Source organism: Haliaeetus leucocephalus, unplaced genomic scaffold (genome assembly GCF_000737465.1).
Source record: "Haliaeetus leucocephalus isolate CR32 unplaced genomic scaffold, Haliaeetus_leucocephalus-4.0 Scaffold696, whole genome shotgun sequence".
Classification (NCBI taxonomy): Eukaryota; Metazoa; Chordata; class Aves; order Accipitriformes; family Accipitridae; genus Haliaeetus; species Haliaeetus leucocephalus.
Genome location: NW_010973132.1, coordinates 4,720,753 through 4,744,669, shown reverse-complemented (window position 1 = coordinate 4,744,669; position 23,917 = coordinate 4,720,753). Strand labels below are relative to the sequence as shown.

Genomic DNA, 23,917 nt, shown 5'->3' with positions numbered 1-23,917 from the left:
AGCCTGTTCTCCAGCTCCACTGGGAAAAGTCTGATGTGTGATAGAGAGGAAAGACGTCAGCAGAAGGGGCTGGGCCTTGCTAGCTAACTCACAGAAAGTGCATCCAAATGTTTGATCAGCCTTCTAGCAATATTTCTGAGGGCTAGCTTGCTCATTTGCTCAAGAGGTTGAATTTTTCTGTCTTAAGGCAAAGGTAGTGATTGCCAAAAGGTGCTGGCCTGAGAAGCCCTGTTATGATAGCATTGCACGATAGCACTATAAAAAAAGTAAAGCCTGCGTGTCAGCCAGGCAAAACTTTCTCATTCTTCAGAGGCTGGAGAGCAAACACATGCAAGAATTAAACACCGTCCCACACCTCACCGGCTTCCCCTCAAAGCACAGGGTCTGAGCCTTTTGGAGCAACTTTCTGTAGAATCAATGCAGAGCAGCGCTTCTATTTAAAAAGACAGCAGAAAATCCTATCAAACAAACCACACTGGTGCATATGTTGCTTCCGCTGGAGAGGATGAGAGAGCAAACAACATATGCTAGGTATTAGTCATCCTGCTTACTACACCGGTGTCAGGTGGTGGGCTGGGGAGCACAGTAGAAGAACCTACATGAATAAACCTGAAAGGGCTACATGTCCGTCTCAGTTTTCTCTTGAGGTGATGGAGTGATTAACTTTCTCTGACTCATTTATTTTCGCCTTATTCCTCAGCCTGCCTAACTTGCCGAAGAGGAGAATAAATGCTGTCTTTCCATGTGTTTCTTGTGACATGTGCAACCATTTTCTGGGTACTTCACAAGGAGTACCTAGTGACCAGAAGACAATTATAATTCTGGGTCATTATATATCTGGGCCAGAGTGGAACGAGTAAGCAAAAAGCAAAATATTCCTTATAAGGCTCTGGAAAAAATACGCAGTTCTACTGGGAGTTTCTTTGTCTTTCTCTTTTGGAATACAGTTGATGCCTGTGGGTCAGGAAAAAAATGAACTATGTGCACAGAAATATTTAGAAAATCAGGTTTTTTGATCTTTCTGCAGCCCAGGTTTTGCCATGGATTTTTCTTGACTTTTTTTTTTTGATGTTTCACATCTCACTCATGACAACTCACTCAGCCTTTGTTCCATTATAGATGACATGTTCACCTCCCTGGCACAAAGCTTCCCTCACACATCCGACTCTCACTTTAATTGTTAAAGATTCCTCTTTAACACTGCAGCATCTTTATGGCTGCAGTGCACGTTCCATCACCTCACCTTCTCCTCACCCTACCAGGCTCGTCAGGCGTGCATCTCACCCTCCACTTCCAAGCCTCCTGACCCCTGTCAAGAAGAGAATCACGATAGACTCCTTAAGCTGAGACAATCCTCTAATACACTGCTGAGCCCATGGACACTGGCCTTTCAGCTCAGCCCACGGAAGAAAAACCTTGAGCTTTGTCTTCTGCCTATACAAGAACATAAAAGTGGCCACACCAGGCTGGACCACTGGCACATCTCTCGCTGTGCTCAGTAGTGGGAGGAACATCACATAGAGGGAATTGAGAAATCTGACTAACTGCTCCCTTTGTTTCTTGCTCTTCATGGCTCAGGAGCTTCCAAAACCTTGAGCAGCATCCTTGTGCTTACCTCTGCTGATCTGAACTTTCTCTGCCACAGTTAGACTGTTGCAACCATTTGCTGACTTACCTAACAAATACTTCATTCAGCCCGTAGTTGAACAGGTAACATCATAATCACAGGGCCACGAGGTCTTATCTTGAATTTGAAGAATGTACCATATTGTTACGGACTTCCACCACCACTCAAGAGAAGTAGAAGAGAGGAGAGTCTGAAAGAGGACAAAAAGGATGGAAACTCTGTTTAGATGCTTTTGGTTTCCTCCACAGGACGGGTTCTTCCTCAAGGTGCTAATGAAATTTAACGTAGCCAGATCAGAGGCCTCTGAGATTTGGAAACCATATGAAAAGGAAGAAGGTGCTGTTAAGGGTAGAATACATTGATGGAGATTTGGAGTGGAGAAGGCATTCAATCCATCCATGAGATGCAATCTTCACGTGGTTTCTACAAGCTGTTCTGAGAATTATATAAACACTGCTTACAACAGGCTGTGGAAGAAAGACCACATCAAAATCTCTCTGCAAGACAATAATTTAATAGTATACCTCTCCAAGATGTTTTCCAGCTGCTCATATATGAAGATTAAGTTTTCCTTGCCAGAAATTGTATATGCTGTGAAATGTAAGATGTACAGAATCATCATCAGATATCGTATTTTAATAATAATAGCCAGGCAGCAGCTTTTTGCCGCTATTGCTAGGAAAACAAAACAGCTTTTGCTAAACATTGGATATTAGCAGTATGTGAGCTTCTACAAGCGACAGGCCAAAGACTGTGGAATTTTCTGTGTGCACTGATGCATGTAACTGGTACAGATACATAATTTAACCGTAGCTTTGGCACAGGATCTATCACTGCATCTATCAATCATGGTTGCTTATTTTTAACACATCCTGTTCTAAAAAAAATTGGACCATAAATGTATTTCAAAGTCAGCTTTATACTTGCTTGTTTTAACACCGAATAATAAAATTACTTCTTTTTTCTTTAAAGCAATAGTAAGCTAAAATGAAGCCAGGCTAATGACCTTTCTCACTGGCCATTCACACTGATACTGTCCAGGATCACATAGCTTTTTTATCTGTCACATCTGCCATTGGAAAGAGACTTGCCAAGGCAGAAAGATGAAAGCCTGTTTTTGCAAGCTAAACTTTATGGGCAGGTTCAGGCCTGACAACATATTTTACAGCCACTCTATCCACATATTTTCTCCAGATTCTGACACAAGACCATGTATAAGAATGACAAAAGCATATACATTGTTTTCAGCTCCTGATACTTCAGACATGGATATTCTGTGATGACAAAATACAAGGCACTGGACAACCCTTGGTGCTTACAGTTTCTTTGTTCCTGCTGTGAGCTTTTCCACTAATATTTTGGGCCTTTCTGTCCATTGGCTGTATGAAAGAGGCTTTCTCTGAATGAAGAATTGGTAGTACAGATCACATGGAGAATTACAAGAGCTTTTATATTGCCTGGCTGTAATTCGTGCCTTACCAGAAAAAAAGCCCTTTAATGCAATTACCAACCACTCGAATAAGCAGGTCAGGGATTTGCAAGTTTTATTCTGGCATTAGAAGACACAAACTGAAGTTCCCAAATCCCTCACTGTTGGAAGGAAAAGCCAACGTACATCTGAATGAAAGATGGTTGCAGACTACTTTCCCTGACTCAGCCCACTCCGTCAGGGGCTTGTATTTGTGAAAGATACTCTGATTCTCACTGTGGCATTTCACCAGGCAGAAGTGTGAGTTAACAGACAGAAACGGGAAAGAGATTTTTTTTTTTTGCAGGGAAATCCTTGGAACAGTCAAACTTAGCCTGAAGGTGTAAGCTCATGTTTTCACTTGTATTGGCTTGTTATGAGATTCTGAGATCCTGTGCTACAGAAATGGGACAGTTTGAACCGGATAATGGTCTAAACCAGCTTGGTAGATCTTAGCAATGTGTTTACACCACCCAGCTTTGGGCACTGAAACAGCCAGTTAATGACAGAAGACCACATATGGCTGTCATGCGCTTCTTTAACAAGAAAATGAAGCATGGTGAAAACAAAAGTGAAGGTAAAAGGCTTGTGCTTACAATGACTACATCTACCTCCTTATGCTTTTGTATGCTGTTGCCTCAGGTTGTAAATGATTTAAGAAAGGGATTTTGTCTTCCTGCAAGTGGTGAAGTATTCCTCCACCAGATGGTAAAGTATTACAGACCGCTGAAATAATCTTTTGCAGTGCTATTAAGACAAAGAGGTTGTCTCTACATATTCATATGCAAAAAAAAAAAAGAGGAAGATTTGTGAGAGGAATGTAGGCTTGGCCCCTCCATCACTGTCACTGAAACAGACCTGTAGATATAAATCAAGTAAATGAAGTAATTAAGAGAAGAACAAAGAATCATTTTCTAAAAGGGAGATATACAACGATCAACATGGAGAAAATGAGCTTCAAGCTGTGGTGCTTCAGCTGATGTTAATGGATATAGAGATCCTGAAACCTCCAGACTTGCTTGTGTAGCCTTTTGCCACCCTGCTACCTCAGGATGTTGATAAGGATTTAGCACGCAAAAGGGTACAGCTGGTTGCACGCGCGCAGTGTAGGGTTCATGGTAAATGATTCTGTTCTAGGACGCTATACTGTCCTGAGACCAAGATTTATGGGATTCAGGAGATCTATGGAAAAAAATCTGGCCATGTACCTGTTTCAGGAGACTGTCGTGCACCCCTATAACCAGCAACCTCTGTAAACCTGGTTGTGGTACAGCTCTTGCATCCCTTGTGGCAACATTGGATGAATACTGCCGGAGGGTGGGAGGCTCAACACTAGAAGCAGGGAGAAGGAGACGAGAAGCAAAAGTGGTCAGGAAGAATAGCACGATCCACAGGACGGTAAGAGGAAAAACATCGGGCAGGAATAGGAAGGGTTTGTAACGTGTGAATTGGGCATTGGTGTGACTGCTGTAGAATGACATCGCACCCTGCTCTGCTGGGCAGAGCACCAACTTGCTGGGCAAATTAGAGGGAGTTGAGGAAGGAGCTGGATGGATGAATAAAGGGCTGGAAGGCAGTGGATCCGAGTGTGACTTGAGGTCAGGCTGTTTACCAATGAAAAAACTAAGCGGTGGCTCAGTCAAAATCCTTAAGTATCCAGCTGGGGAATAAATCTTTGATAATAGAGGTCCTCTTCTGTTGAGCAAACAACGCTTTACCAGGAGCTAATGGCCAGAGGCTGATGCCAGACAAACTCAGAGTAGAAACATGTTGCAGATTTCCAACAATGGGCATAATTTCAACAGGAGCAATTTCCGAGGGATTGTAGAGGGCTCTCCATCATGAGTAGTTTTGAAATCAAGGCTAGTGTTGTGCAGCTTGCTTTTATGGGATCTATTTTCATTCAGTTACAAGTTAAACTGATGTTTAACCACCAATAACACCACCAATGTGGTGTCCTCTGTCGTTTCATGTTTACATAGGGCCTGCCTGGGATGTTAAAAGAGTATTAATGTGTGAGGCAGTTTTTCAAAAATCACTATTCCTCTGAGTGCACCAAAGGGCCAACTGCAAAGAGAAAGGCAGCTGTGCTTTAAAAAGTTGCATCACACCACAAAGCCCAGCAGAAAAACAATATCTGTGCTGCACCAGGTGAACTGCTTTAGTGTGAGGTCTTACCACTTCAGTAATGGAGATTCAGAAAGAAAATGTCAGTTCCAGCTCAGGACAGTCCTGGCTGAAAGAAAGAGAAAAAAAAAAAACACTGCAAATGCCACAGAAAGGAAAGTGGTGTTCAGTAAACTGGCAAGCGCAAGGTTAAGTACATTCCCAATTAGCAGGTGAAGTTAAGCAAATAAGCAAATGTTTCCTAAATGGGGGAGGATATCTTGCTGAGAGCAGATGAACAACCCAGATATTCTGCTTTTCCATCCTAACTTGCTATTGAAAACCCAGGAAAACAGGGCGCATTTTGTGTCTATCTGTATTTCATCCGAGAATTGGCTCTTGCTGGCCGGGGAAGCAGAGCTTATTTTTGCACAGGTGGTTCCACTGCAAGTGTATATTTATTTTTTTTCTACTAGAATTTTTTTTATAATCACAGGACAGTTGAGAAGCCTCAAAACTTTCTGAAGTGTCAGACACCAAATTATACATTGTGTATTTGCAATAAAATGCTGCCTCCTAGAGGTGACAATAGTTTTCTTACAGTTTCTTTTAAGAGTTGGTTATACATGCTAAAGTTTCGATTTTTTACAACGCCAATGCTGTAAAGGATATTTTGCAGAGAAAAGCGTTGGGATCTCATACTTTTAGCTAAAATTATATCTCTAGCTATGTTAAGGCTGCAAAGCCAGGAAATTCAAGAATTATGGTTGCCTATAAAGCCTTAGTTCTGTCCGCTTCTATCTCAGCCTTGTCTTTAAATCTTTAAGTACAGGATGACATACCATTTTATTTCCAAATGAACTCTGAATAGTTTGCTGATAAGATGCACTCTTTGGGGAAATGAATCAGGGTTATATACTGAAAGCAGCTGGTTTTTATGTGTGTCCCCTTCCAGTGAAGGAGTAGATAAAGAAAAATAAGATTCCAGACTGTTGGCTGGTCTTACGGTTCAAGCGGCTGGAAATAGACACAATAATTACATGCTTCTTTCTCATTTTCTGTACACCTAACCTGGTACCTTGTGGTCTGATTTACACAAGAGCTGAGTGCTCGCATCTACAGCAAAATTCCATGGGAGCCATGCTGGCTCACGTACGGCACTGTGTGGTATTAAGCATTCTGAAAAAAAACAAACCTACAACAGGTCTTTAGGAGGTAGCATTGTGGGAGAAAGCCCAAGGAGGCAAGCAGTCCTTCTGGATTTGCAGCAGGGCTTGGAGGCTGTGTCTTCCACCTGGCTGTGTTCCTCATCCCCCTGCCTCTCAGACCACAGATATACGACTGTCGCTGCAGAAGAAACTTTCAGAGAAAGAAAGGGAAGACTCATAAAAAAGGCTGTCATGTTTTTCACTGCAGTGCAAGAAGCAAGCTAGCAACATGATGGCCAAAGCAGCATCTGCTTTTGTGTGAGTTAATTCTGTTCTGGGAGCAGATTGCCTTTCCCTTAAATGTTATGTGCAGTTCTCACCTCTCTGGTCCAAAAAAGGATCTCACCAAACTGAAAAAACTTCAAAGATGGATCAGAAAGGGTGATCGAAGGTGTGGAACAGCTTCTGCGTAAGGAAGGAATGAGCAAGCTACAGCTCCTCAGCCTGGAAAAGAGATACTGCAAGGGGAGAAGAAAGAGGTCTCTGAAATCCTGAGTATACTGGGGAAACTGGCTAGGGATCAACTTCCCGATTCCAGTACAAGAACTACAGGGAGAATTCAAGCAGGATCGAAGTTCAAAACAAACAAAGGGGAGGTATCGTATATGTTTGCCCTGTTCTTATGTGCTTTTCTAGGCAGCCACTTTTGGCCCCTGTCAGAGAGAGGACACACCGTCAGAGAGGCCTGTGGTCTAATCCTGGGTGGCTATTCTAGCAGACATCACATGCTGTACAAATTTTCTTTCCTACTTCTTTTAGGTAAAAGCCTGAGAATCAGCTTCTTTTTTGGAAATGTTATTTTGAGTCACTGACTCATGTAAAGTAGCAGTTTGGCAGCAGCTGTTGGCCTCTTATGCTTTCTTTCCATGTTTCCTTTGAGCCTCGGTCGGAGTTTTTGTGTATTCCCTCCCTCTGCCCAAGAGGCACAGGTAGGAAATCACAGCGAACAGACTGCGAGTCGATCTGCTTTTTCTAGTCGCTCACTGTGCTTATTGGGGTCTTTTGCTAGGTAGCCCCATCAGCAGAAGCTGCAAGTACCTCAGCAGTGGTAGTTCTTAGTGCCAAATGGTGAATCACTTTTTGCAGTGATTTTTGTACTGTTATTAATATCAAGAACACCACAGGAAGAGTTTTCCCTTAGACAACATCACTTGATCCTGTTCCTTGACATAGAGACAGAGAAAAAAGCAGAGGAAGTCATTACAGATAAGAGACACTCACAGTTTCTAGTTCTGGAGTTGAGAAATTAGGTTTCTGTTCAGGTTCATCTCTAGCGATTGCTTGTGACCCACAAGATATTGTCTGGTTTTGGAACATTTTCTATAACACTGGTATAATACAAATTTCAGACAGCACTCCGATAAAAAGAGTTGGCATGTATGATCGTATACCCAGACATTCCAGTCAAGAGACAAAGAGACCTTACGAACACCCTCTACAAAATCAGCCTTTTCAGAAAACAGCCTCCAGCTATCAGGGTAGATGCCTTCCACTGAGTTTACTGACAATGAGTTAAGCGCAAAGAGTGGCATGGGTCCTTGCTTACCATACCCTTACTGCTCCGCTGCGGTGACCTGCCTGACCTCCATGCCTTCTTTTGAAATAGTTGAGACTGGGAATTGGTTTTGCTGTCTGCAAAAATATATGCTATTTTTAGCTTTTCAGATTGAGATCATAGTGAGATCTGACCTCATCCTGGTCAAGTTTGACAGGTAGTTGCTACTCAGAATGAATGTTGTCCAGTGTGAAATAGAGCAATAGGTCTTTGACAGTTCACACTCCAGCCAGCACCGTTATTGACAGCTCTGTAGTCAGGCCGAATCTAACCGATCTTGAGATAGCCTTCACCTTCAGGATTTAGGCACTTTTCTCCAAAGCAGTCATGGCAGAACCTTCCTCTAACGTAAGACTGAAAAAGTTACATCCACATGCTCCTTTCAGTAGCTCTAGGGAATTGTTTCCTTATTTTTCACAATTGCCCAAATTATACTTGAGAGGACTGTCCTCTCCCCAGTGGGCTCCCTGACTTGAAGCCCTGTGTCCTCAGCTGTTCCATAGTCCCACTCAAAACTCCTGAGCAAATTGTGTTCCAGCTGCAAAACTGCAAAGTGGGTCAGAGGCTCTTCCCTGGGTAAAGTAGGAGGAAACCTGACACGGTTATGGTGAAGAGCAAAACCCTTATTGCAAATTCCCTTACTTGACTCAGTTGTTTCCACACTGGTTTCCACAGTCTCTACTCCACTGCTGTGCTTACACTGGCCAGCTCACTCTATCCTTTTTTCCTGGACACATTTGTGACTTTTGAAACTCAGTTACATCCTCCCTCTACTTTCATAAACCTTTCCCTCCTCTTTCTCCTTTTGCTTTTGCTATCTGTTCATTTTGTAGGTCGTCTTCTCTTGCCCTCAGCATATGAGAATCCATTATCTATTGAGAGAATAGATAATTCTTCTTCTTCTATATCTTATCTCCACCTGATCTTTTCCTGAGCCATTTCCACTGTCATATTTCATAAATAGTTTACAGACCCCATACCAACATCTGACTGATCTGTCTTCTTACAATGTGAAATCTCAAGTTGACACTGATGTCTTCTCCCAAGAGACTTCGTATGAGCTTAAGTCTAACACAGTCATATTAAAACTCATGATTTTCCCACCAAAGTTGCCTTCACCATCCAACATCTTCTGTCACACCATTAGTTACATATCAAAAGCCCTCAACACTCAAGCCCATATATCTTGGATGTCCCCAGCATGACATATATATATCATATCAGCAGCAATTTGCATCTTCTTGGTCAGTGCCAGGCTCTTGCTGTCCATACAGCGTAACTCCTCTGAAGTATCAATTCCACTGAAGATGTTTTGTGGCATTATCACTCAAAAATATGTGATGAAGATTAAATCGCCCCAAAACTATGACTTAGGAGAGAAAGACTTTTTGTTCCAACAAAATTTAAATTTTGCATTTCACCTAAATTGTGGCAAAATACATGAATCATGTCAAAATCTCTGTTCAAAGTTGAGACACGCTTGGTACCAGACAGTAGGAGGGAAAGGTCAGCTCCTGTCTCTAGGACAGGAACAGTTGCGTAATCTTCAACAGTTGCATGGCAAGGTGTGTAGGAGAGGTGGCTGCCTACAACTTTTTTCCCAGTTTGGCTAGCTCTGCACAGATCAGGACACGGAAATGACACACTATGACTAGATTCAGAGGCAACTACTTTGTTTAAAACAACAATGTAGATAATGCTGTACTCTGCAGCACTACCCAAGTAGTCTACTAGGTGAGAAGGAGCTCAGATGGACTCTCTTCACCCAGAGCTGCAAAATTTGTAGCTTAATCTTCTAACCCAGACCTCTGGCATGTCACAAGAAAGGAGAAAAACCTTTTGCCTCCATTGCCACAAAACAGGATCATTTCCAAACACGGCAATGATCTTTGGCAAAATCAGAAATTCAGCTACTAGAGTGATCATAAGGCTAAAGACAGGGTGCAGAGCCCAGACCTCAGTTAGGAGGTCTTCCTTCCCCATGCCCTGCAACATAACGAAAGATGAGGGACAAGGAAGGCAGATGAGAAGAAGCTACTGTCAACCTGAAGGTAAAAAGGTGGCAGTGTCCCATTTTTTCCCCAGCTTTTCTGTCGCTTCCCTCCAGACCTGGCCAGGTGAACACATTTAGGCACGAGTGGAGGATGCAAACCCAGACAGTTATTCAGTATAAGGATTAGCTTGGTGTTCCCCCCGCTTCCTCACTTTTACTTCACGGAAGGACACACAACCAACATATGAGCTCCAAATGGACTCAGACCTTCATTCCCAGCTGCGGTCCCACCAAGAAGAAGAGCTGCGAGTCCTCGGCAGCTTCAGTGGTGTAGGGCAGGAGAAGCCCTGGAGAGAGGTGAGGGAGCCCCTTGACCACCTGCAGGAACCTGGGCTGGGACAGGAGAGTTGCCTGGGGGAATGACCCATTCTGATGGGAAATGCACTTAAAGTGTGACAGGGCCTGTCTATCGCTCTGGAGAAACACCACTGCTTCCCTTTTCCTCAGCTTGGTTTGTTACCCCTAGCAAGTGGCTGATAGCAAAGATGTATGTGCAAGCAGCAGAGTGTGAGGAATTTAAGTGAAAATACTGCTTAATGAAGGGCTACTCTAAATCACCCCAGGATAGCAGTCAAACCATCTGCTACAGTAACCATGCTCTGGCATGTGGAAGAGATATCATTGTCTCATAACAGCTCATAATTTGGGCCAACTGCCTTCACTGACAGCAAAGAGCTTCAGTCTGTGAGTGCTTTAATCACGTACACCCGTCAGCAGAGATGCATGTGGTCCTGCTCCTGGGAGGACTGGTAGGTCAAGACTGCTGCCCAGTTAGTTGCATGATTAGGCACAAAATTACAACGTTTTCCTGGTTAATTGGGTAAAAAGGTTGACTTGATCATTTGATACATACAAATTTTATTTTCTATTTGCATTTTAGGGTTTTTTTAGTTATGTCATCACATAAACCAGCACCTTTGTGCTTGTTTCTTCATCAAACCTCAAGATACCAGAATTGCAGCGGTCCAAGGGTAGAGCCATAATTCATCTAATGGCAGGCCTCTATGGCCCTCATAAATTCTTGGAGAGACGAACTCTGCATTCTCTTCTCCCTTTTATGATGGTCCAAAATGAGTAACACATGGGCCTCTCTCTCTTCTAGATCAGAAAAGATTATCAGAATAAAGAAAGTGCTAAATACTCCACCCTTCTCTCCTTTGCAGAAACTAACCACTTTGAATATTCCACATCACCCACTTCTTCAATTTCCTATAAAAAAAGAATTTATTTAAAGGAGGAATACAAATATCCTCAGAGACCCTGTTTCTGACATTCCTTATCAGAGATAGAAGGCAGATACATATGTAAAAGGTGGGAGCAGACCTCTAAGCAGAAGCTTTCTCAGAGTGCCTTGACCTTGATTTGTTGCTGAACATATTGTGTCTTTTGCAGATCCACAACAGAATCATCCCTGTAAGAAACCAGAGCTGCAGTTCAAATCTTCCAGTACAAATAAATGGTTTTCGTGCATACAAGCCTGTGAAATGAGAGCCAAAGCTGAGTCCACTGAGGAGAACTGAAATTACAGCAAAGACAAACCTGAAGCCAAAAGCCTAGACTTGAAAGCCTTCAGGTTAAAGTTTGGCCATGCACACATCTATCAGCTAATTACAGAAATCTAAAATAAATGAAATATGAAACCATAGCTAGGCTTTTCTGTCCAGCAAAAGATCTCAAGGCAGCCTCTATATATAAACTGCAAGTTCTCTAAGGAGAGGGACGTGCTCATCAAGCAACAGAAAGAACACTGGTAAGTGCTTGAAAAATGGTAATTGTAGAACATGTGGCAATGTCCCTTTAATGTGTTCAATAACTAATGGCAGAGTCACCACAGATAAGTGGAAAAGAGAGCCCCCCTTGGAAGCTTTTTCTTTAATGTAATCACAGCTGTAAGCCAAGGTTAATGGAGCCACAGCTCCCCTGGGAAGCATCACAGATAGATTGGTCATGGTTCGGGTAGCAGCCGTCCTCTGTTCCCTGTTAGGTCCTTTCTTCCCCAAGGGAATGGGGAAGGTATCGGACTGGCACCCATCTCCTCCGGGATGCTTCCAGGCCCTGGGGTGGAAAACCCTGCAGTTCTTGGGTGATCTGGAGCAAAGCAGTAATGGGAGGGGGAGAGGGGTGCACGTGCGTGTGTACACATTCAGGTCCTCCTGCTGTGAAACGGGGAAAAAAAAATCTTATTTCCTTTCCAGATGGGAGTGCTGGAAGGGTAAATCCATAATGATTTATGGTGCATTTGTATATGCTGATAGCAGAAGCCCTAGCACGGCACAAAGAAAGAGGCGATTTTCTGCTCCTTGAGGAACGGGAAGCCCTCCGAAACTGAAAGAGGATGAAGGGGGGGGTTTCCTGTGACAGATGACATAGTTAGATCTTGAGTTGTAGTCGTAGATTTTAAAATGTGAATTATTTCCTTGTAAAAGCTAAACCGTGGCAATGAGAGGCGACGGGGGTGGTTAGCCCAGGCTGAGGCTGCGCTGCGCAAACCAGCCCAGGGACAATCTGCCGGCACGGGGCAGGGAAGCCTTCGGCCTCCCACCCTTCTTCTCCTACCCACTGCAGCTCTTCCAGCCCTCTTCCAGCCCCCTTCCAGCCTCCCTTGCAGCAAACCTGCTAGTCCAGTCGCTCGCCCTGCTGTCCCCAGCTCTGCTGCTCTGTCCGACCTGACGGGGTGGCAGGTCCTGCTGGTCCACAGTCCGGACCCCCTGGCCCTCGGGCCAGACTGTGCCCCTCCGTCTGGCTGTCTGAGACCCACCGGGTTTTTGCTAACGTGCTCACCACAGACAACAAGCAAAACAAACTTGCAGGCTGTCCTGCCGTGCCCAGGAACCCGCGCCGCATCCCTTACGGTGGTCAAAGCCGTCAAAGATCAATGGTTTCTTCGTTGGGGGCAAATGTTCTCTTTGGCAAAAGACTTCAGGAGCAACAAGCAGATTCTTTGTTATTTGGTAGTTTAAAGTTTATTATCAGGCAATCTTTCCAATGTCAATATTTAGTCACTACTGTGTGCCTGGATAGCAGCTCTCTTAAAACAGGGGCTGCAAGGGCTACGCTTTAACTTTTCCTAAAGTACTTCTCTGTGGATCCAGATAAAGTCAGAAGTAGCTGGGGAAGGTGTCCAAACTCACCTGCCCAGGAGGCATGACAGGAGCTACAAATTATCCTCCCAGAAGAGGAAGCAAAGCCATATGCTAACCTGGTAAATGGGTGTAAATCATGGCGAGGCTCACATTGCGCAGGGAACTGGCATTCAGAAAAACACAGTAAGTCCAAAAACATATTCTTGAGACTCCTATTGAAAAATTCAAAAGTCCTGCAAAGAGGACAGCTGGGAAGCCAGTAAATGAAAAACAGGCAAAGGTGTTGAGATAGGCAGTACAGACAGCCCTTCTGATGAGGTAAAAAGGAAAAAAAAAAAAGTCGGCTAGCTGACGGTGATGATAGTGTATGGGAGCATATTTGTTCCAGGGTGAGAGACAATGACTAGATTACCAACAGACTCTTTATCAGGCAGATCTGTGTCCCGTAAAGGCAGAGATGTGGTGCTTTTCACTTACAGCACACGCAGCCAGCTCCCACGCACTCATCTGAAAAGCAGACAGGAGATGATGTTTCGACTCCCTCAGTTAAATCCCCAAAGAAGCGGTCACAAAGGTCACTTCCATGGCACAGTTATTGTGACCAAAAGCTACCCGTCAGTAAGAGGAGACCCTTTCTCACACAAGGTGAAACCAAGCGGGGGAGCTGGCTGGCATTGCACAATCTGTCACAAGGAGAGGCAGAAAGGAGACATCCCCAGCGCTATACGTGTACGGCTGGGGCAGCACCACGGTGGGATGGCATGTGTCCCTTCAGAGGGCAGAGAGACCACAGATAACCTCAGGCACTGCTCCGACAGCTCTCGCACCTTACCCCATCGCACGGATTCCTCTGCAATCAGCCTGACGTTGTTCTGCAGGCTGGAAACATCATGTAAAACCTTTGATCCGTTCCTTCTTCACCTAAGGGCAGCAGACAAATCAGATGGCTTCTCCTGATAAAAGAAAGGAATTTGTTGTTTTTTTCAAGGCAATCAGAAGTTCATTACTAGAGTTGTCCAAATTAAAGTTCCAGTTTCATCACCTCCATTCCCCTCCCTCAGCCCAAATAATCACGGACCATGCGTCATTACAAATGTTAGTTTAATTGCTAAATTATGTTTTTCTAAATTTGGCCTTGAAATCTGATTTTGAAATTAAAATCAACTTTGTTTCAACATTTATTTTAGAAGTTACAATGTTTTGTTTTGACTTTTCCAATTTTTTCTTTACTAGGTTTGGGTTTTTTTTTGCTAACTGCATATTTTTCTTCTGTAAAGAACAATCCATCACACACAAAAAAAAATCTTTTTCTTCATTGTCCCTCTTCTTCTGATGACGGACTGAACATCCAAGTTTTTAGGTTTGGCTCTTTGAATAGCAAATTGACCGATCAATAGCAAGCCAATGTTCATCATTTAGGTGTGAGTTGTGTCACAGAAACACTGCCAGGGCTAGGACTACAGCTGGAACTAGTCATTAGTATCATGGAGGATGTGTAAGTGCTCTGCTAAGGAATCTGCAGACCATGCAGATTCATTGCTACAGATGGTGTTAGCAAGGACGTGGGAATCCCTCAGGAGCCGCTCAGAAATCGGAAGCACAGCAGAAAGCGGAGTAGGAATCATGTTGAGCAACTCCAGGTCTTCTCTGGGAAGTAGGATCCAAAGAAGTGTGGAGAGAGACATGAAAGACAAGTAAATCTATTGATTCAACAAGTATGCTCTCAGGTGTGGGAAAAGAGCTTCTAACTGCACTTTGTCTTATCTAGAGTTGTCTTTTATGACACATGTCAGTCTTCTGTACAGGGATTTGAAGTCTATGCTGGTTACCTATGAAACCCTCAGAAGCTGCCAGTGCTTCAATAATAGTCTCAACTAGCAAAGTGCAGTACTGGCTGACATGAATTCAACTGAAATTATCCGCTCCTATCACTGCATTACCAAAAAGGTATGGGCAATCGGAAGGAATTAAAATGTAATTGTAGAATCAAGACGAATTGAGTTATAAGAAAGACCGAAGGGCTGAAAGTACTTTAAGCCAGCATAAAAAAACCTTGTGTGAGGACTGATTTATATCTGAGAAGTATCTGATAATAAAGATACGACAGAAAAGGAAGTGAACTCTGTGCAATGGAGTGCTACGACACCTGGAATTAGTGAGAAGGAGACTAAAAAGCACTGAGCTGGAAGCAGTGCATGGGAGCAGGCTTCCTGGCCAGAGGACTGGGGTTCAGAACGAATGAGCCCAGCACTGAGCTGAAACCAGAATTCCTCTTCCAAATAAAAGTGAGCCAAAATACCGAAATGCCCCACAAAGCAGACATTCCTGAGAAATGATATTGAGCAGTTCTGTCTAAAATAATATATTCCTGGTTCAAACTTGTCATTAACCCCAGAGTATAAATGTGATTGTGTGGTGTTTATTTATGTGACGCCAATCCACAGCAATTTCAGTTACGCGTTGTGGGCCGTACCATTCCTTCAATGGTTGGTTTTGGTAAAGCCAGATGATTTAAAACCTTTAAGATTTGTTAATATCTTACCATGAATTGGGTATGGTAGCTACTGCATAACTTTCATAAGCTGTTCAACATAAACACGTCTATTTTCTTATTTCCTCAAGTTATTTTTTCCTGCATTTTACTACACAGCAATTAGTAGCTTGTAGTTCCAGAGGTTAGTAGATATCCATAATAGGCACTTTATTTCTTTTTTTGTAACTAGGTCTTGATGGTTTACATTATATTTTGGGAGCTGCTTACAATGAAACACTCCAAAGAGAATAATAATTTTACAACACATATGACTAAATGACACACGACAGAGCATAATCTGAAAGATATCTACAGAAGTGTTGCAACTTTTATACATCTGCTGTTTTGATTTGGCTATGTATACTTTACAGCGAACTCCCATATGCAACAGAAGAGAAAATACATTTTCTCAGTAGCATGTCTGTAAAGTCTTTTCTTGGTTATGCGTACAGGTCCCTGCAAATCAGTGTATGTCCTCAGGCATAACTCCAAGTTTTGTAGCGGTCTTTCAGGAGCAGTGCTCTTTTTGCTGACAGACTTCTCGCAGACTGTGACACTGTCCAAGTAATTCTTGACATTTTGTTGTTGGTTTTGGACACCTGCCGATCATTGTTCACAGCTGCAAAATCTGTGTGGTCCCTACTGTCCACCAGAAACTGGGATATACAGACAGAAGAACTCGAGTCTGACAGAATTTCCCACATGCTTTTCTTCTATACGTGCAAAGACAGCTTCTCTTTGCTAAGTGCTAGCTTGGTTCCTAAATGTTCAAGACAATTTCTGTGGCACTTTTGCAGCTACAGGTACCACCTTTACTACACCTGGTAAAACCCTGTCCTATTTTTGCAATATCTCAAAAAATTAAGTATTTTTTGATTAGTGAAAACAGGACTGCTGACAATTCCTCCCCCATGAATACCACACTTAGGAAAACAACCAAATATTGAATCTAAATAGCAAGCACAAACCAAAGCTGATAGGATCTTCAGGACAGGCAGCAGGCATGTCAGCACTCCCCCTCACTCTGCTCTGTTGTGCTTACTTTGCCAGCTGTAGCATTTACAGCCACATTCTTGATCGTAACAGCAGTCTCCCCCGTCATCACCAGCGTTAGCATATGGAAAAGGTGGCATGCGGCAATCTGATGAACTGCTTAATATTTCAGCATATTAACATGTCCAGCATAAAATGTGCAGCATCCTTTTTGCCAGCCCAGTTGCCTCACTCTTTCCTGAGCACAAGCAGTTAACCAGTCACTCAGGAGGCTGTAGTATTTTCCCAATAACATGCTACAAAGGTGCTAAGGTTACCAACCTTCCTAACTTGCTTTTTAACTTTTTTTTATTCCCTCTCTATCTCTGATGCCTCCTTTTGCTCCTGGACAGGTTTTCCCTGAGAGCAGTCTGACCTTTCCTTTTTTCCCCCAAACTCTAACAGAAGCAGATTGTACGCAAGCTCCTTTCTGCAGCGCCTTTTTGGTATGGTTTTGGCATACCAAAGCATCTGGCATAACAGAGATTTGTTTTGCCCCTGTATTGAGTGAGAAACCTGGAAGACCATTCTAGGACTGCAGACCAGAGCTGCACAACTTTGCTTCCAAGGAAGATTTTCATCCCTATGAAACACAAATGTGAAGAAAGGCACTTAGCATTGCTTAGCGCAAATATTTATGCGCACAGAGGACACACAGACTGCCTGTGTCAGCAGGATTAGCATGCTGACAATGCCTGCTTGATCTTTGTTCTTTCATGGTCACAAGGACCCTGTGCTTCCCTGCTTTTTACTATCTGATGCCCAGGACATACCTTACTTCAGCCAGAGTGCAGGGATGGAAAGGGAAAAGTAGTATTCCCCTATGCTGCCTCCCTGTGGGGGTAATGAAAGTTTCTCTTTGGACTTTGTCAGTCCAGACTTACCTAAAATAAGTCAGCAGTGTGTGATTGTGAACTTTTGTTCACTAAAATGAAGAGCAATCCCCACCAGTGCAATTCAGATTACATTTCCCTGTAACTCCTAGCCTTGACTGGGTATGATTTGGAGACAAACAGGCAGAAAGCCCTCTGCTGCTTCTTGAATCATTCAACATGGATAACTTATAGAACATCTTACTCAATACAGAAAGAAGGAATAACAGTGTGAGTGTGTGTAAAACTTACTCTGAGGGTACCTGAGCACTGGTATGGTCTAGAGACAGAATCTAAACATTCTACAATTCAGTGTCCTTCTCCATGAGTGGAAAGTGTACTCTGACACAAACCAAGTGTGTGTGAGAGACCAGAGAATTCCCCAGCTACAGCACCTTCAGCAATCGGTTTAACAAGCAGAGCTTTGCTGCTACAAGAGGTTGCTGTGACAAGAGGTTGCTGTGACAAGAGGCTCAGTGGTTGCTGGTTTACCTCCTACAAGCATTTCTTGCTAGGTCTGCTCACTGCTTCCTACATCCACTTCTGGAGAAGTGCACTCCAGCGAGCAGCGGACCTGTTAATCATTCTCAAAATGAGTAAGTAAGTGCTGCTTCTGTCTTTTTTCCCCCTCTCTGACTGCTGGTCGCAAAGCTCACGAGGGCACCTACAGCTGTCAGACTGCCAGAATGTATGGAACACAGGAAATGTTCCTGATGCTATGAAAGAAAGCAGAGGAGGAAATAAAAATTCTACTTAGAGAACTATAAGCTGAGAGGATGGAGGATATCTTCTTAGGGAAGACACAGACGTGACCTCACTGAGCAGTGATGTGCTATATGTTCCAAAGCAACACAATACTGTCATGGCCTTCTGTGCTTTCTGTGACATAAAGAAAAAAGTCACCCTACCATCTGAAATCCCAACGATACAGTACTCTGGAAAGTTATCCAGGAACAAGGGACTTCCTATGTGGTCTCAGTGAAACAGAACACTTAAGGAAAGATCCTCCAAGAAGCAGAAGAATTGCATGGCAGCACAAGCGTGAGGCTGATCCAGCATGAGTGACAGTATGAAGACGAGGGATGCTATAGATCACAGTGACAGCAATAGCACTGCACAGGGGGATGCCCAGAGGCTAAACTGGCTGTTGAGGCTGCAAAAGAAGTTTGCTCCCTGCTAGGATCCCCATTGGCTGGTGCAGGTTTTTTCAGCCCTGGCAGAGCAGGCTCTGCTGGTATATCTAGCGGCAGCGCTCCTGAACGGGCAGAGATAAGGACACGCACTGCACTGGTGGTCTGTCAGTACCGGAGAATGGATCTGAAGATGTTCCTAGTCTTCGCTCCATTTCTGCTTCACGCTATCCTGGGCTTCCCTATTCAGGTGAGAGCAGCTCCATGCAACTGTGTTCTGTCTTCTAATCGACCTGTTCTTCCCGGAGTGAAGCTGTGGAAACCCATTTTGATGAATTTCCTGCAAGAAAAATATTAGTAATATAGCAATATATAAAGCCAATCTAATAATTTAGTTCCTCCCTTTGGCCTGATTTTGTTGCTACTGTTGCTGCATTTATGAGCTATGGAAGAATAATGCTTTTTACTTATTGGTTTTGCAGGAGAACGATGGAAACAGCACAACAAGTAAGTAGGATTTATACTGTATTTTTAAAGACAACTGTTAATTCTTGACTGTGTATCACACACTTTGGTGGTGTGTGAGTGACTTGGCTTTAGAGCATGAGAAAGTACTGACTCTCAGGCCTTTTGAATAAGGCCGTGTTTCCCCATCTGTTACTGGGCTGAGAGCAGATGTGTTTTCACACAGATGTGCCTTACACATACTTTAGGGGTGTGGTTTGTTAGGTTAATTTAGATGTGCTTTCACGGGCTTGAAAATAATATTTTAATAAGACATTTTGATACTCTTCCATTAAGTTGAGTGTTACCCATTTGCCTCCTTGCCTACCTTGGTGCAGCAGCAAGAGAAAGGGATGTCAGGCATCAGAGAAAGCTTTGCTTTGTGCTGGGTTAGAAAACAAATAGTACAGGCTTAGCTGAACAGCTTTTGTCAACTCACAAAACAGAAGGAGGTAATTGCAGATCTCCAGAGAAGGTCAATGGAAATAAATCCGTAGGCAGACTTTACACCAAGAAACTGCCAGGTCAGGGGTGATGTGTTGTGAGAGGAAAAGGCCTTGGAAAAATTTGCTTGACATAGTCAGAGCAACTAAGTGGCTAATGAAAACTGACTAATTCTTCTTTTGAGCTGTCATTTATGGCACAGCAGCAAAGGGTTGTTGTAAAATTACTGCTCGGTTTATTTGGAGCTGGCCGAGGGACACGCTTGCTCAGGTTTAAAGTAGTCAGTTGCTGGGACTCAAAGTTGCAGAGTTACTGGAACAAATGCATACAATGAGTTTTAATTTACCATTGTTACTGCTTTTTGTGCCTTTTGAGACATCTTTCAGTATTTACAGTGCAGGGAAAATGTGAACTGTATCATTTTGAAAGCTGGATCACACCAGATGTTCATTTGATCAAGGACATGGCAGATGCCTTCTGTGATGCCTCATTTGGGTTTTAAAAAGGGGTTGGATGCTTTATGCACCTAGGAATCTGGAGCCTAATTTCCACTGACTTTGACTAGTCAATTCATCTAGTGCCTCTTGGGTGCATGAATTCTGAATCCGGTCAACCCATTTCAAAAATGTGCTTCCCTGCAGAATTTTTTTAGATGCCATGGATCTTTCTGATGCAGCTGGTGGGAACTGACTGAACTTTTCTACAATAAACCACCATAATTACAGTGGACTTCCGTTGCCCTGTAACCAAAGTAACAGTCTGGAAAGACAGACTGAAGCCTTTTTGGCTCAATAAAAGCAATTCTGTTACAGGTTCTAGAGAGATTCTGAATAGGGGGAAGTCCCCTCAGCAGGTTTGGGCAATAACCACTGTGAAAAGGGAAAGGTGCTGCAAGGTGTGACAGAGCTTGGCACATCTTCTATTGAAAAAGCATGGTCAAAAAGCAAGGAACATGGATAGGCTTAGAAATAAGAACTATTTGCATAAGTGTTCTCTGTGTCAGTGTTGGACAGGAAAAAAAAGTAATGGCTTTATATTTTGACAAGGAAGAGTGCAATTATTGGCAAACAGGGAGATATTGCCAGAAAGGCTTGCGGCATATCCATCACACTTAAGAACAGGTCAAACAAACTGTGGTCAGGAGTAACACAGATAAAACTGTTTCTGCCTTAGGGAAAACAGACGAACTGAATGACCTCTGGAGGTCCTTGCAATTTCTAAACTTTTATGATATTATAACAAAGAAGTTTCTGCTCAGCAATTTCTATATCAGATCAGATTTTCACTTCCATGTTTGTATCTAGAAACTGACATTTAGTAGAAATCAAAAGCCATCACACTAGAAAGACGCCTTAGGACTCAGAATGGTTCTGAGCTGCTGTCAGGTACATACTGAAGCTGAGATTGTTTGCCCCATGCTAAATTATAACCTTCGTCCCATTTTATAACTTTACTCTTTGACACTGTAAAACCAGAGAGGATTGTCAGGCTGGTTAGCTTGCACCTGTTGCAGTGAAATCTAGGGACAAAGCATCTTTTTTGTCCCTAGTTTCCTTTGTCATTTTCCACACTGACACTGATAAAATGCTTTGCTGATTCTTAGATGGTAAATGACCAGGATTCTGTCCCTCAGCACTATCTACTAAGAATTTTCATAGCTGTTTGTCTAAATATCAATTTAATTTCTGTGCCTATGCATTGGTTAGTGCACCCTGTTCCCCTCCAAGCAACGGGACCTGCCAAAGGCATTCCCATGGCTGAGGAGGCCCATGCTATTGAACCCTGTGAAGTTGCATTCAGAATCTAATTTGCCCCTTTTGCTTATCTTTTTCTTCCTTCCTTTTTGCAGCAACAGAACCTACTGAGGTAAGGACAGCTAAATCAGCGCTTTTGATAACTTTGGGGTTCAGCATTGTGGAAAGTGAGGTCAAGACTCATGTACTCCACCTGTAACCCCATCTGTGCAGGAAAGTCTTCCCAAATCAACAGTGTAACAGAGTGAGCAGTTTCCATGCTTATTCCATTTATTGCTGCACTATACCCACATATAGCTCACATCCCAGGAAGCTTTTGCCTTCTCTGGGGTCACAGAGAAAATTCAAACTCGCTTTTTATTTATACAAGGCAAGGGAAGTATGGCAATCTGTTTTGCTACAGACCTGATCCCACAGCTGGGTATCAGCCCCACAGTTCCCTAGAAGCAGTATGTACCATGGCCTTTCACCGCTGTGTTACCCTGCTGTTACAGGGGGTACTGGGATACTGGGAGGACTTCGTTGGCGATTTCATCAACCTTGCACTCCTACTAGCAGGGACATAAATAAAGCTGGAAGATCTGAAACTTACTTCTCACTTCAGATTGCATTTCCTGAGTCTCCTGTTCTGATTCCCTTTATGATATCCATATTTGCCAAGATATAAAAGAAGAATATCTACCACACCATGGTACTTCTTTACACATGGCACAGTATGTAAAAGCTTGAGACTGCACTGGTGAAAGATACTTTCAGTGGTAGCTTGGACAGTTTTGATCCTTTGCATGCTATAGTATTTAATATTTATATTATAATATGAAGTGTGAGATAATAATATTGCATCATTCTTGCAGGTTACTACACAAGAGGATACATACGGTATGTATTATTCCATCTAAATATAAGTATTTGATAGGATATACTGATTGTTAGCTACCCATTTACTCCAGAAAATAACACATGCTTAACCCAAATTAATATTAAGGAAGAAATTTTAAATGAATGCACTCACCATAATATTTCATGCAAAGCAGAGTCTCTCTTGGTTGTGGCCAATTGCTTGGCCTTGCTAAAAACCTCAGCTGTTACTTTTGCTAAAAATAGCTCTGCTTAGATAATGTCATGACTTAAGTCACTTCCAAAGGTTACAGAAAGTGCAGAGGCCATGTGCTTGTGCTTTTTATTGATGTCAAGACTTATTGCATAATTCTCAGTGTTGGGTGATTCTACTTGTAAGGCCTAGGAGTCTGTGATGCTGGGCTTAGCTGGGGACATCACTCCGACACGTGGAATAAGAATGGAGTTCTGATTTCACTGGTTTCAAGGTTTTTTTCAAAAGGCCAGCACATCCAGCAGCAAGCAGCAGGACTGCTCTCCTTCCTTTTTTGCTCCTGGTGTCTTATGTTGGGGGTTTGAGTGTGAAGTGGGCATGCAGAAGGAAAACTGTGCTGTCTGAATGCACGGAGGGAGCCATGCAGCCAGCTGGCCACTTGAGTGGGACAATACAGACTTATAAGAGCCAAAGGTCCAGGCCTTAAATGTGATGGGTACGGGGGAAAAAGAAAAAAATGGAGAGAGGGAAAGATTGAAAGAGAATAGCTTTTGGGACTGGATTAATGCCAAAATAACCACAGCTGGGAGGTTCACAAGATTGTGGCACTGAGCAAATATCTACGTGACTGAACACCATGCCAGTCCCTAAATAGGCTCTGTGAGTTTTACATGCATTGCTGTAATCAGATCTGAGTGAGCTCCTGGAAACTCACCAGGTTAAAAATGAGGATTTGTATTTTCCCTGGGAATGAGAAAGTGATACTCTTGTATTTCTGTGCAGAATCTCCATCGCCGACAGAGACTGACTCCGAGGACGAAGTTATTTTTAATAGAATTCTGAAAGTTAACAAAGGTAATGCCACCAAAGACCTGCTTATAATGGGTCTCTCTTTGTTGCTTTTGGGGGTGATGTGGGTGGTACAATGTCTTACCACAATCCAAACAGATATTTTTCCCATCTTACATCTCATCATGTAAGAGATGCCCAGAGACCTGCCACTGGGACTACTGTGTGGTCTGCTGAAGCCCTATGGCATCTCAAAACTATAGTGTCAATACTGAAGATAATACCAGGTGTTGAGGCAACAGAACTATCCAGGCAGCTTCTTCAGGTTTAGCTCTTGACATCTTTGTCATTCTTTGGACATAAAAAGAGAACTTGGATATTTGGATGCATTAGTATTTAACTGCCTTTTTCTTGAAAGCAAGCGATGCTTGCATTCAATCATATGGCTTTGTAGTACAGACTCCTAGATAAGCTACGGTCAGTTCCATGCTGCCTGCTCCAGACTCCCTGTTCTTTGATTCTTCCAAACATTCACCATTCTATCAGCTTACCTGTCCTGGTTTCAGCTGGGATGTAGTTAACTGTCTTCCTAGTAGCTGGTACAGTGCTATGTTTTGAGTTCAGTATGTGAAGAATGTTGATAACACTGATGTTTTCAGTTGTTGCTCAGTAGTGTTTAGACTAGAGTCAAGGATTTTTAAGCTTTTC

General features: G+C 43.0%; 1 protein-coding gene across 1 annotated transcript in view; it reads left to right on the top strand.

Moving 5' to 3' along the window:
• The first annotated feature begins 18,848 nt into the window (after positions 1-18,848).
• Positions 18,849-23,917, top strand: part of LOC104839759 (astacin-like metalloendopeptidase) — a 10,751-nt gene continuing 5,682 nt past the window's right edge. The window contains exons 1-5 of the mRNA XM_010580218.1: positions 18,849-18,917; positions 19,150-19,174; positions 21,465-21,481; positions 22,224-22,248; positions 23,204-23,275. Of these exons, the coding sequence (XP_010578520.1) occupies positions 18,849-18,917; positions 19,150-19,174; positions 21,465-21,481; positions 22,224-22,248; positions 23,204-23,275 (208 nt within the window). The remainder of the gene's footprint in view (positions 18,918-19,149; positions 19,175-21,464; positions 21,482-22,223; positions 22,249-23,203; positions 23,276-23,917) is intronic.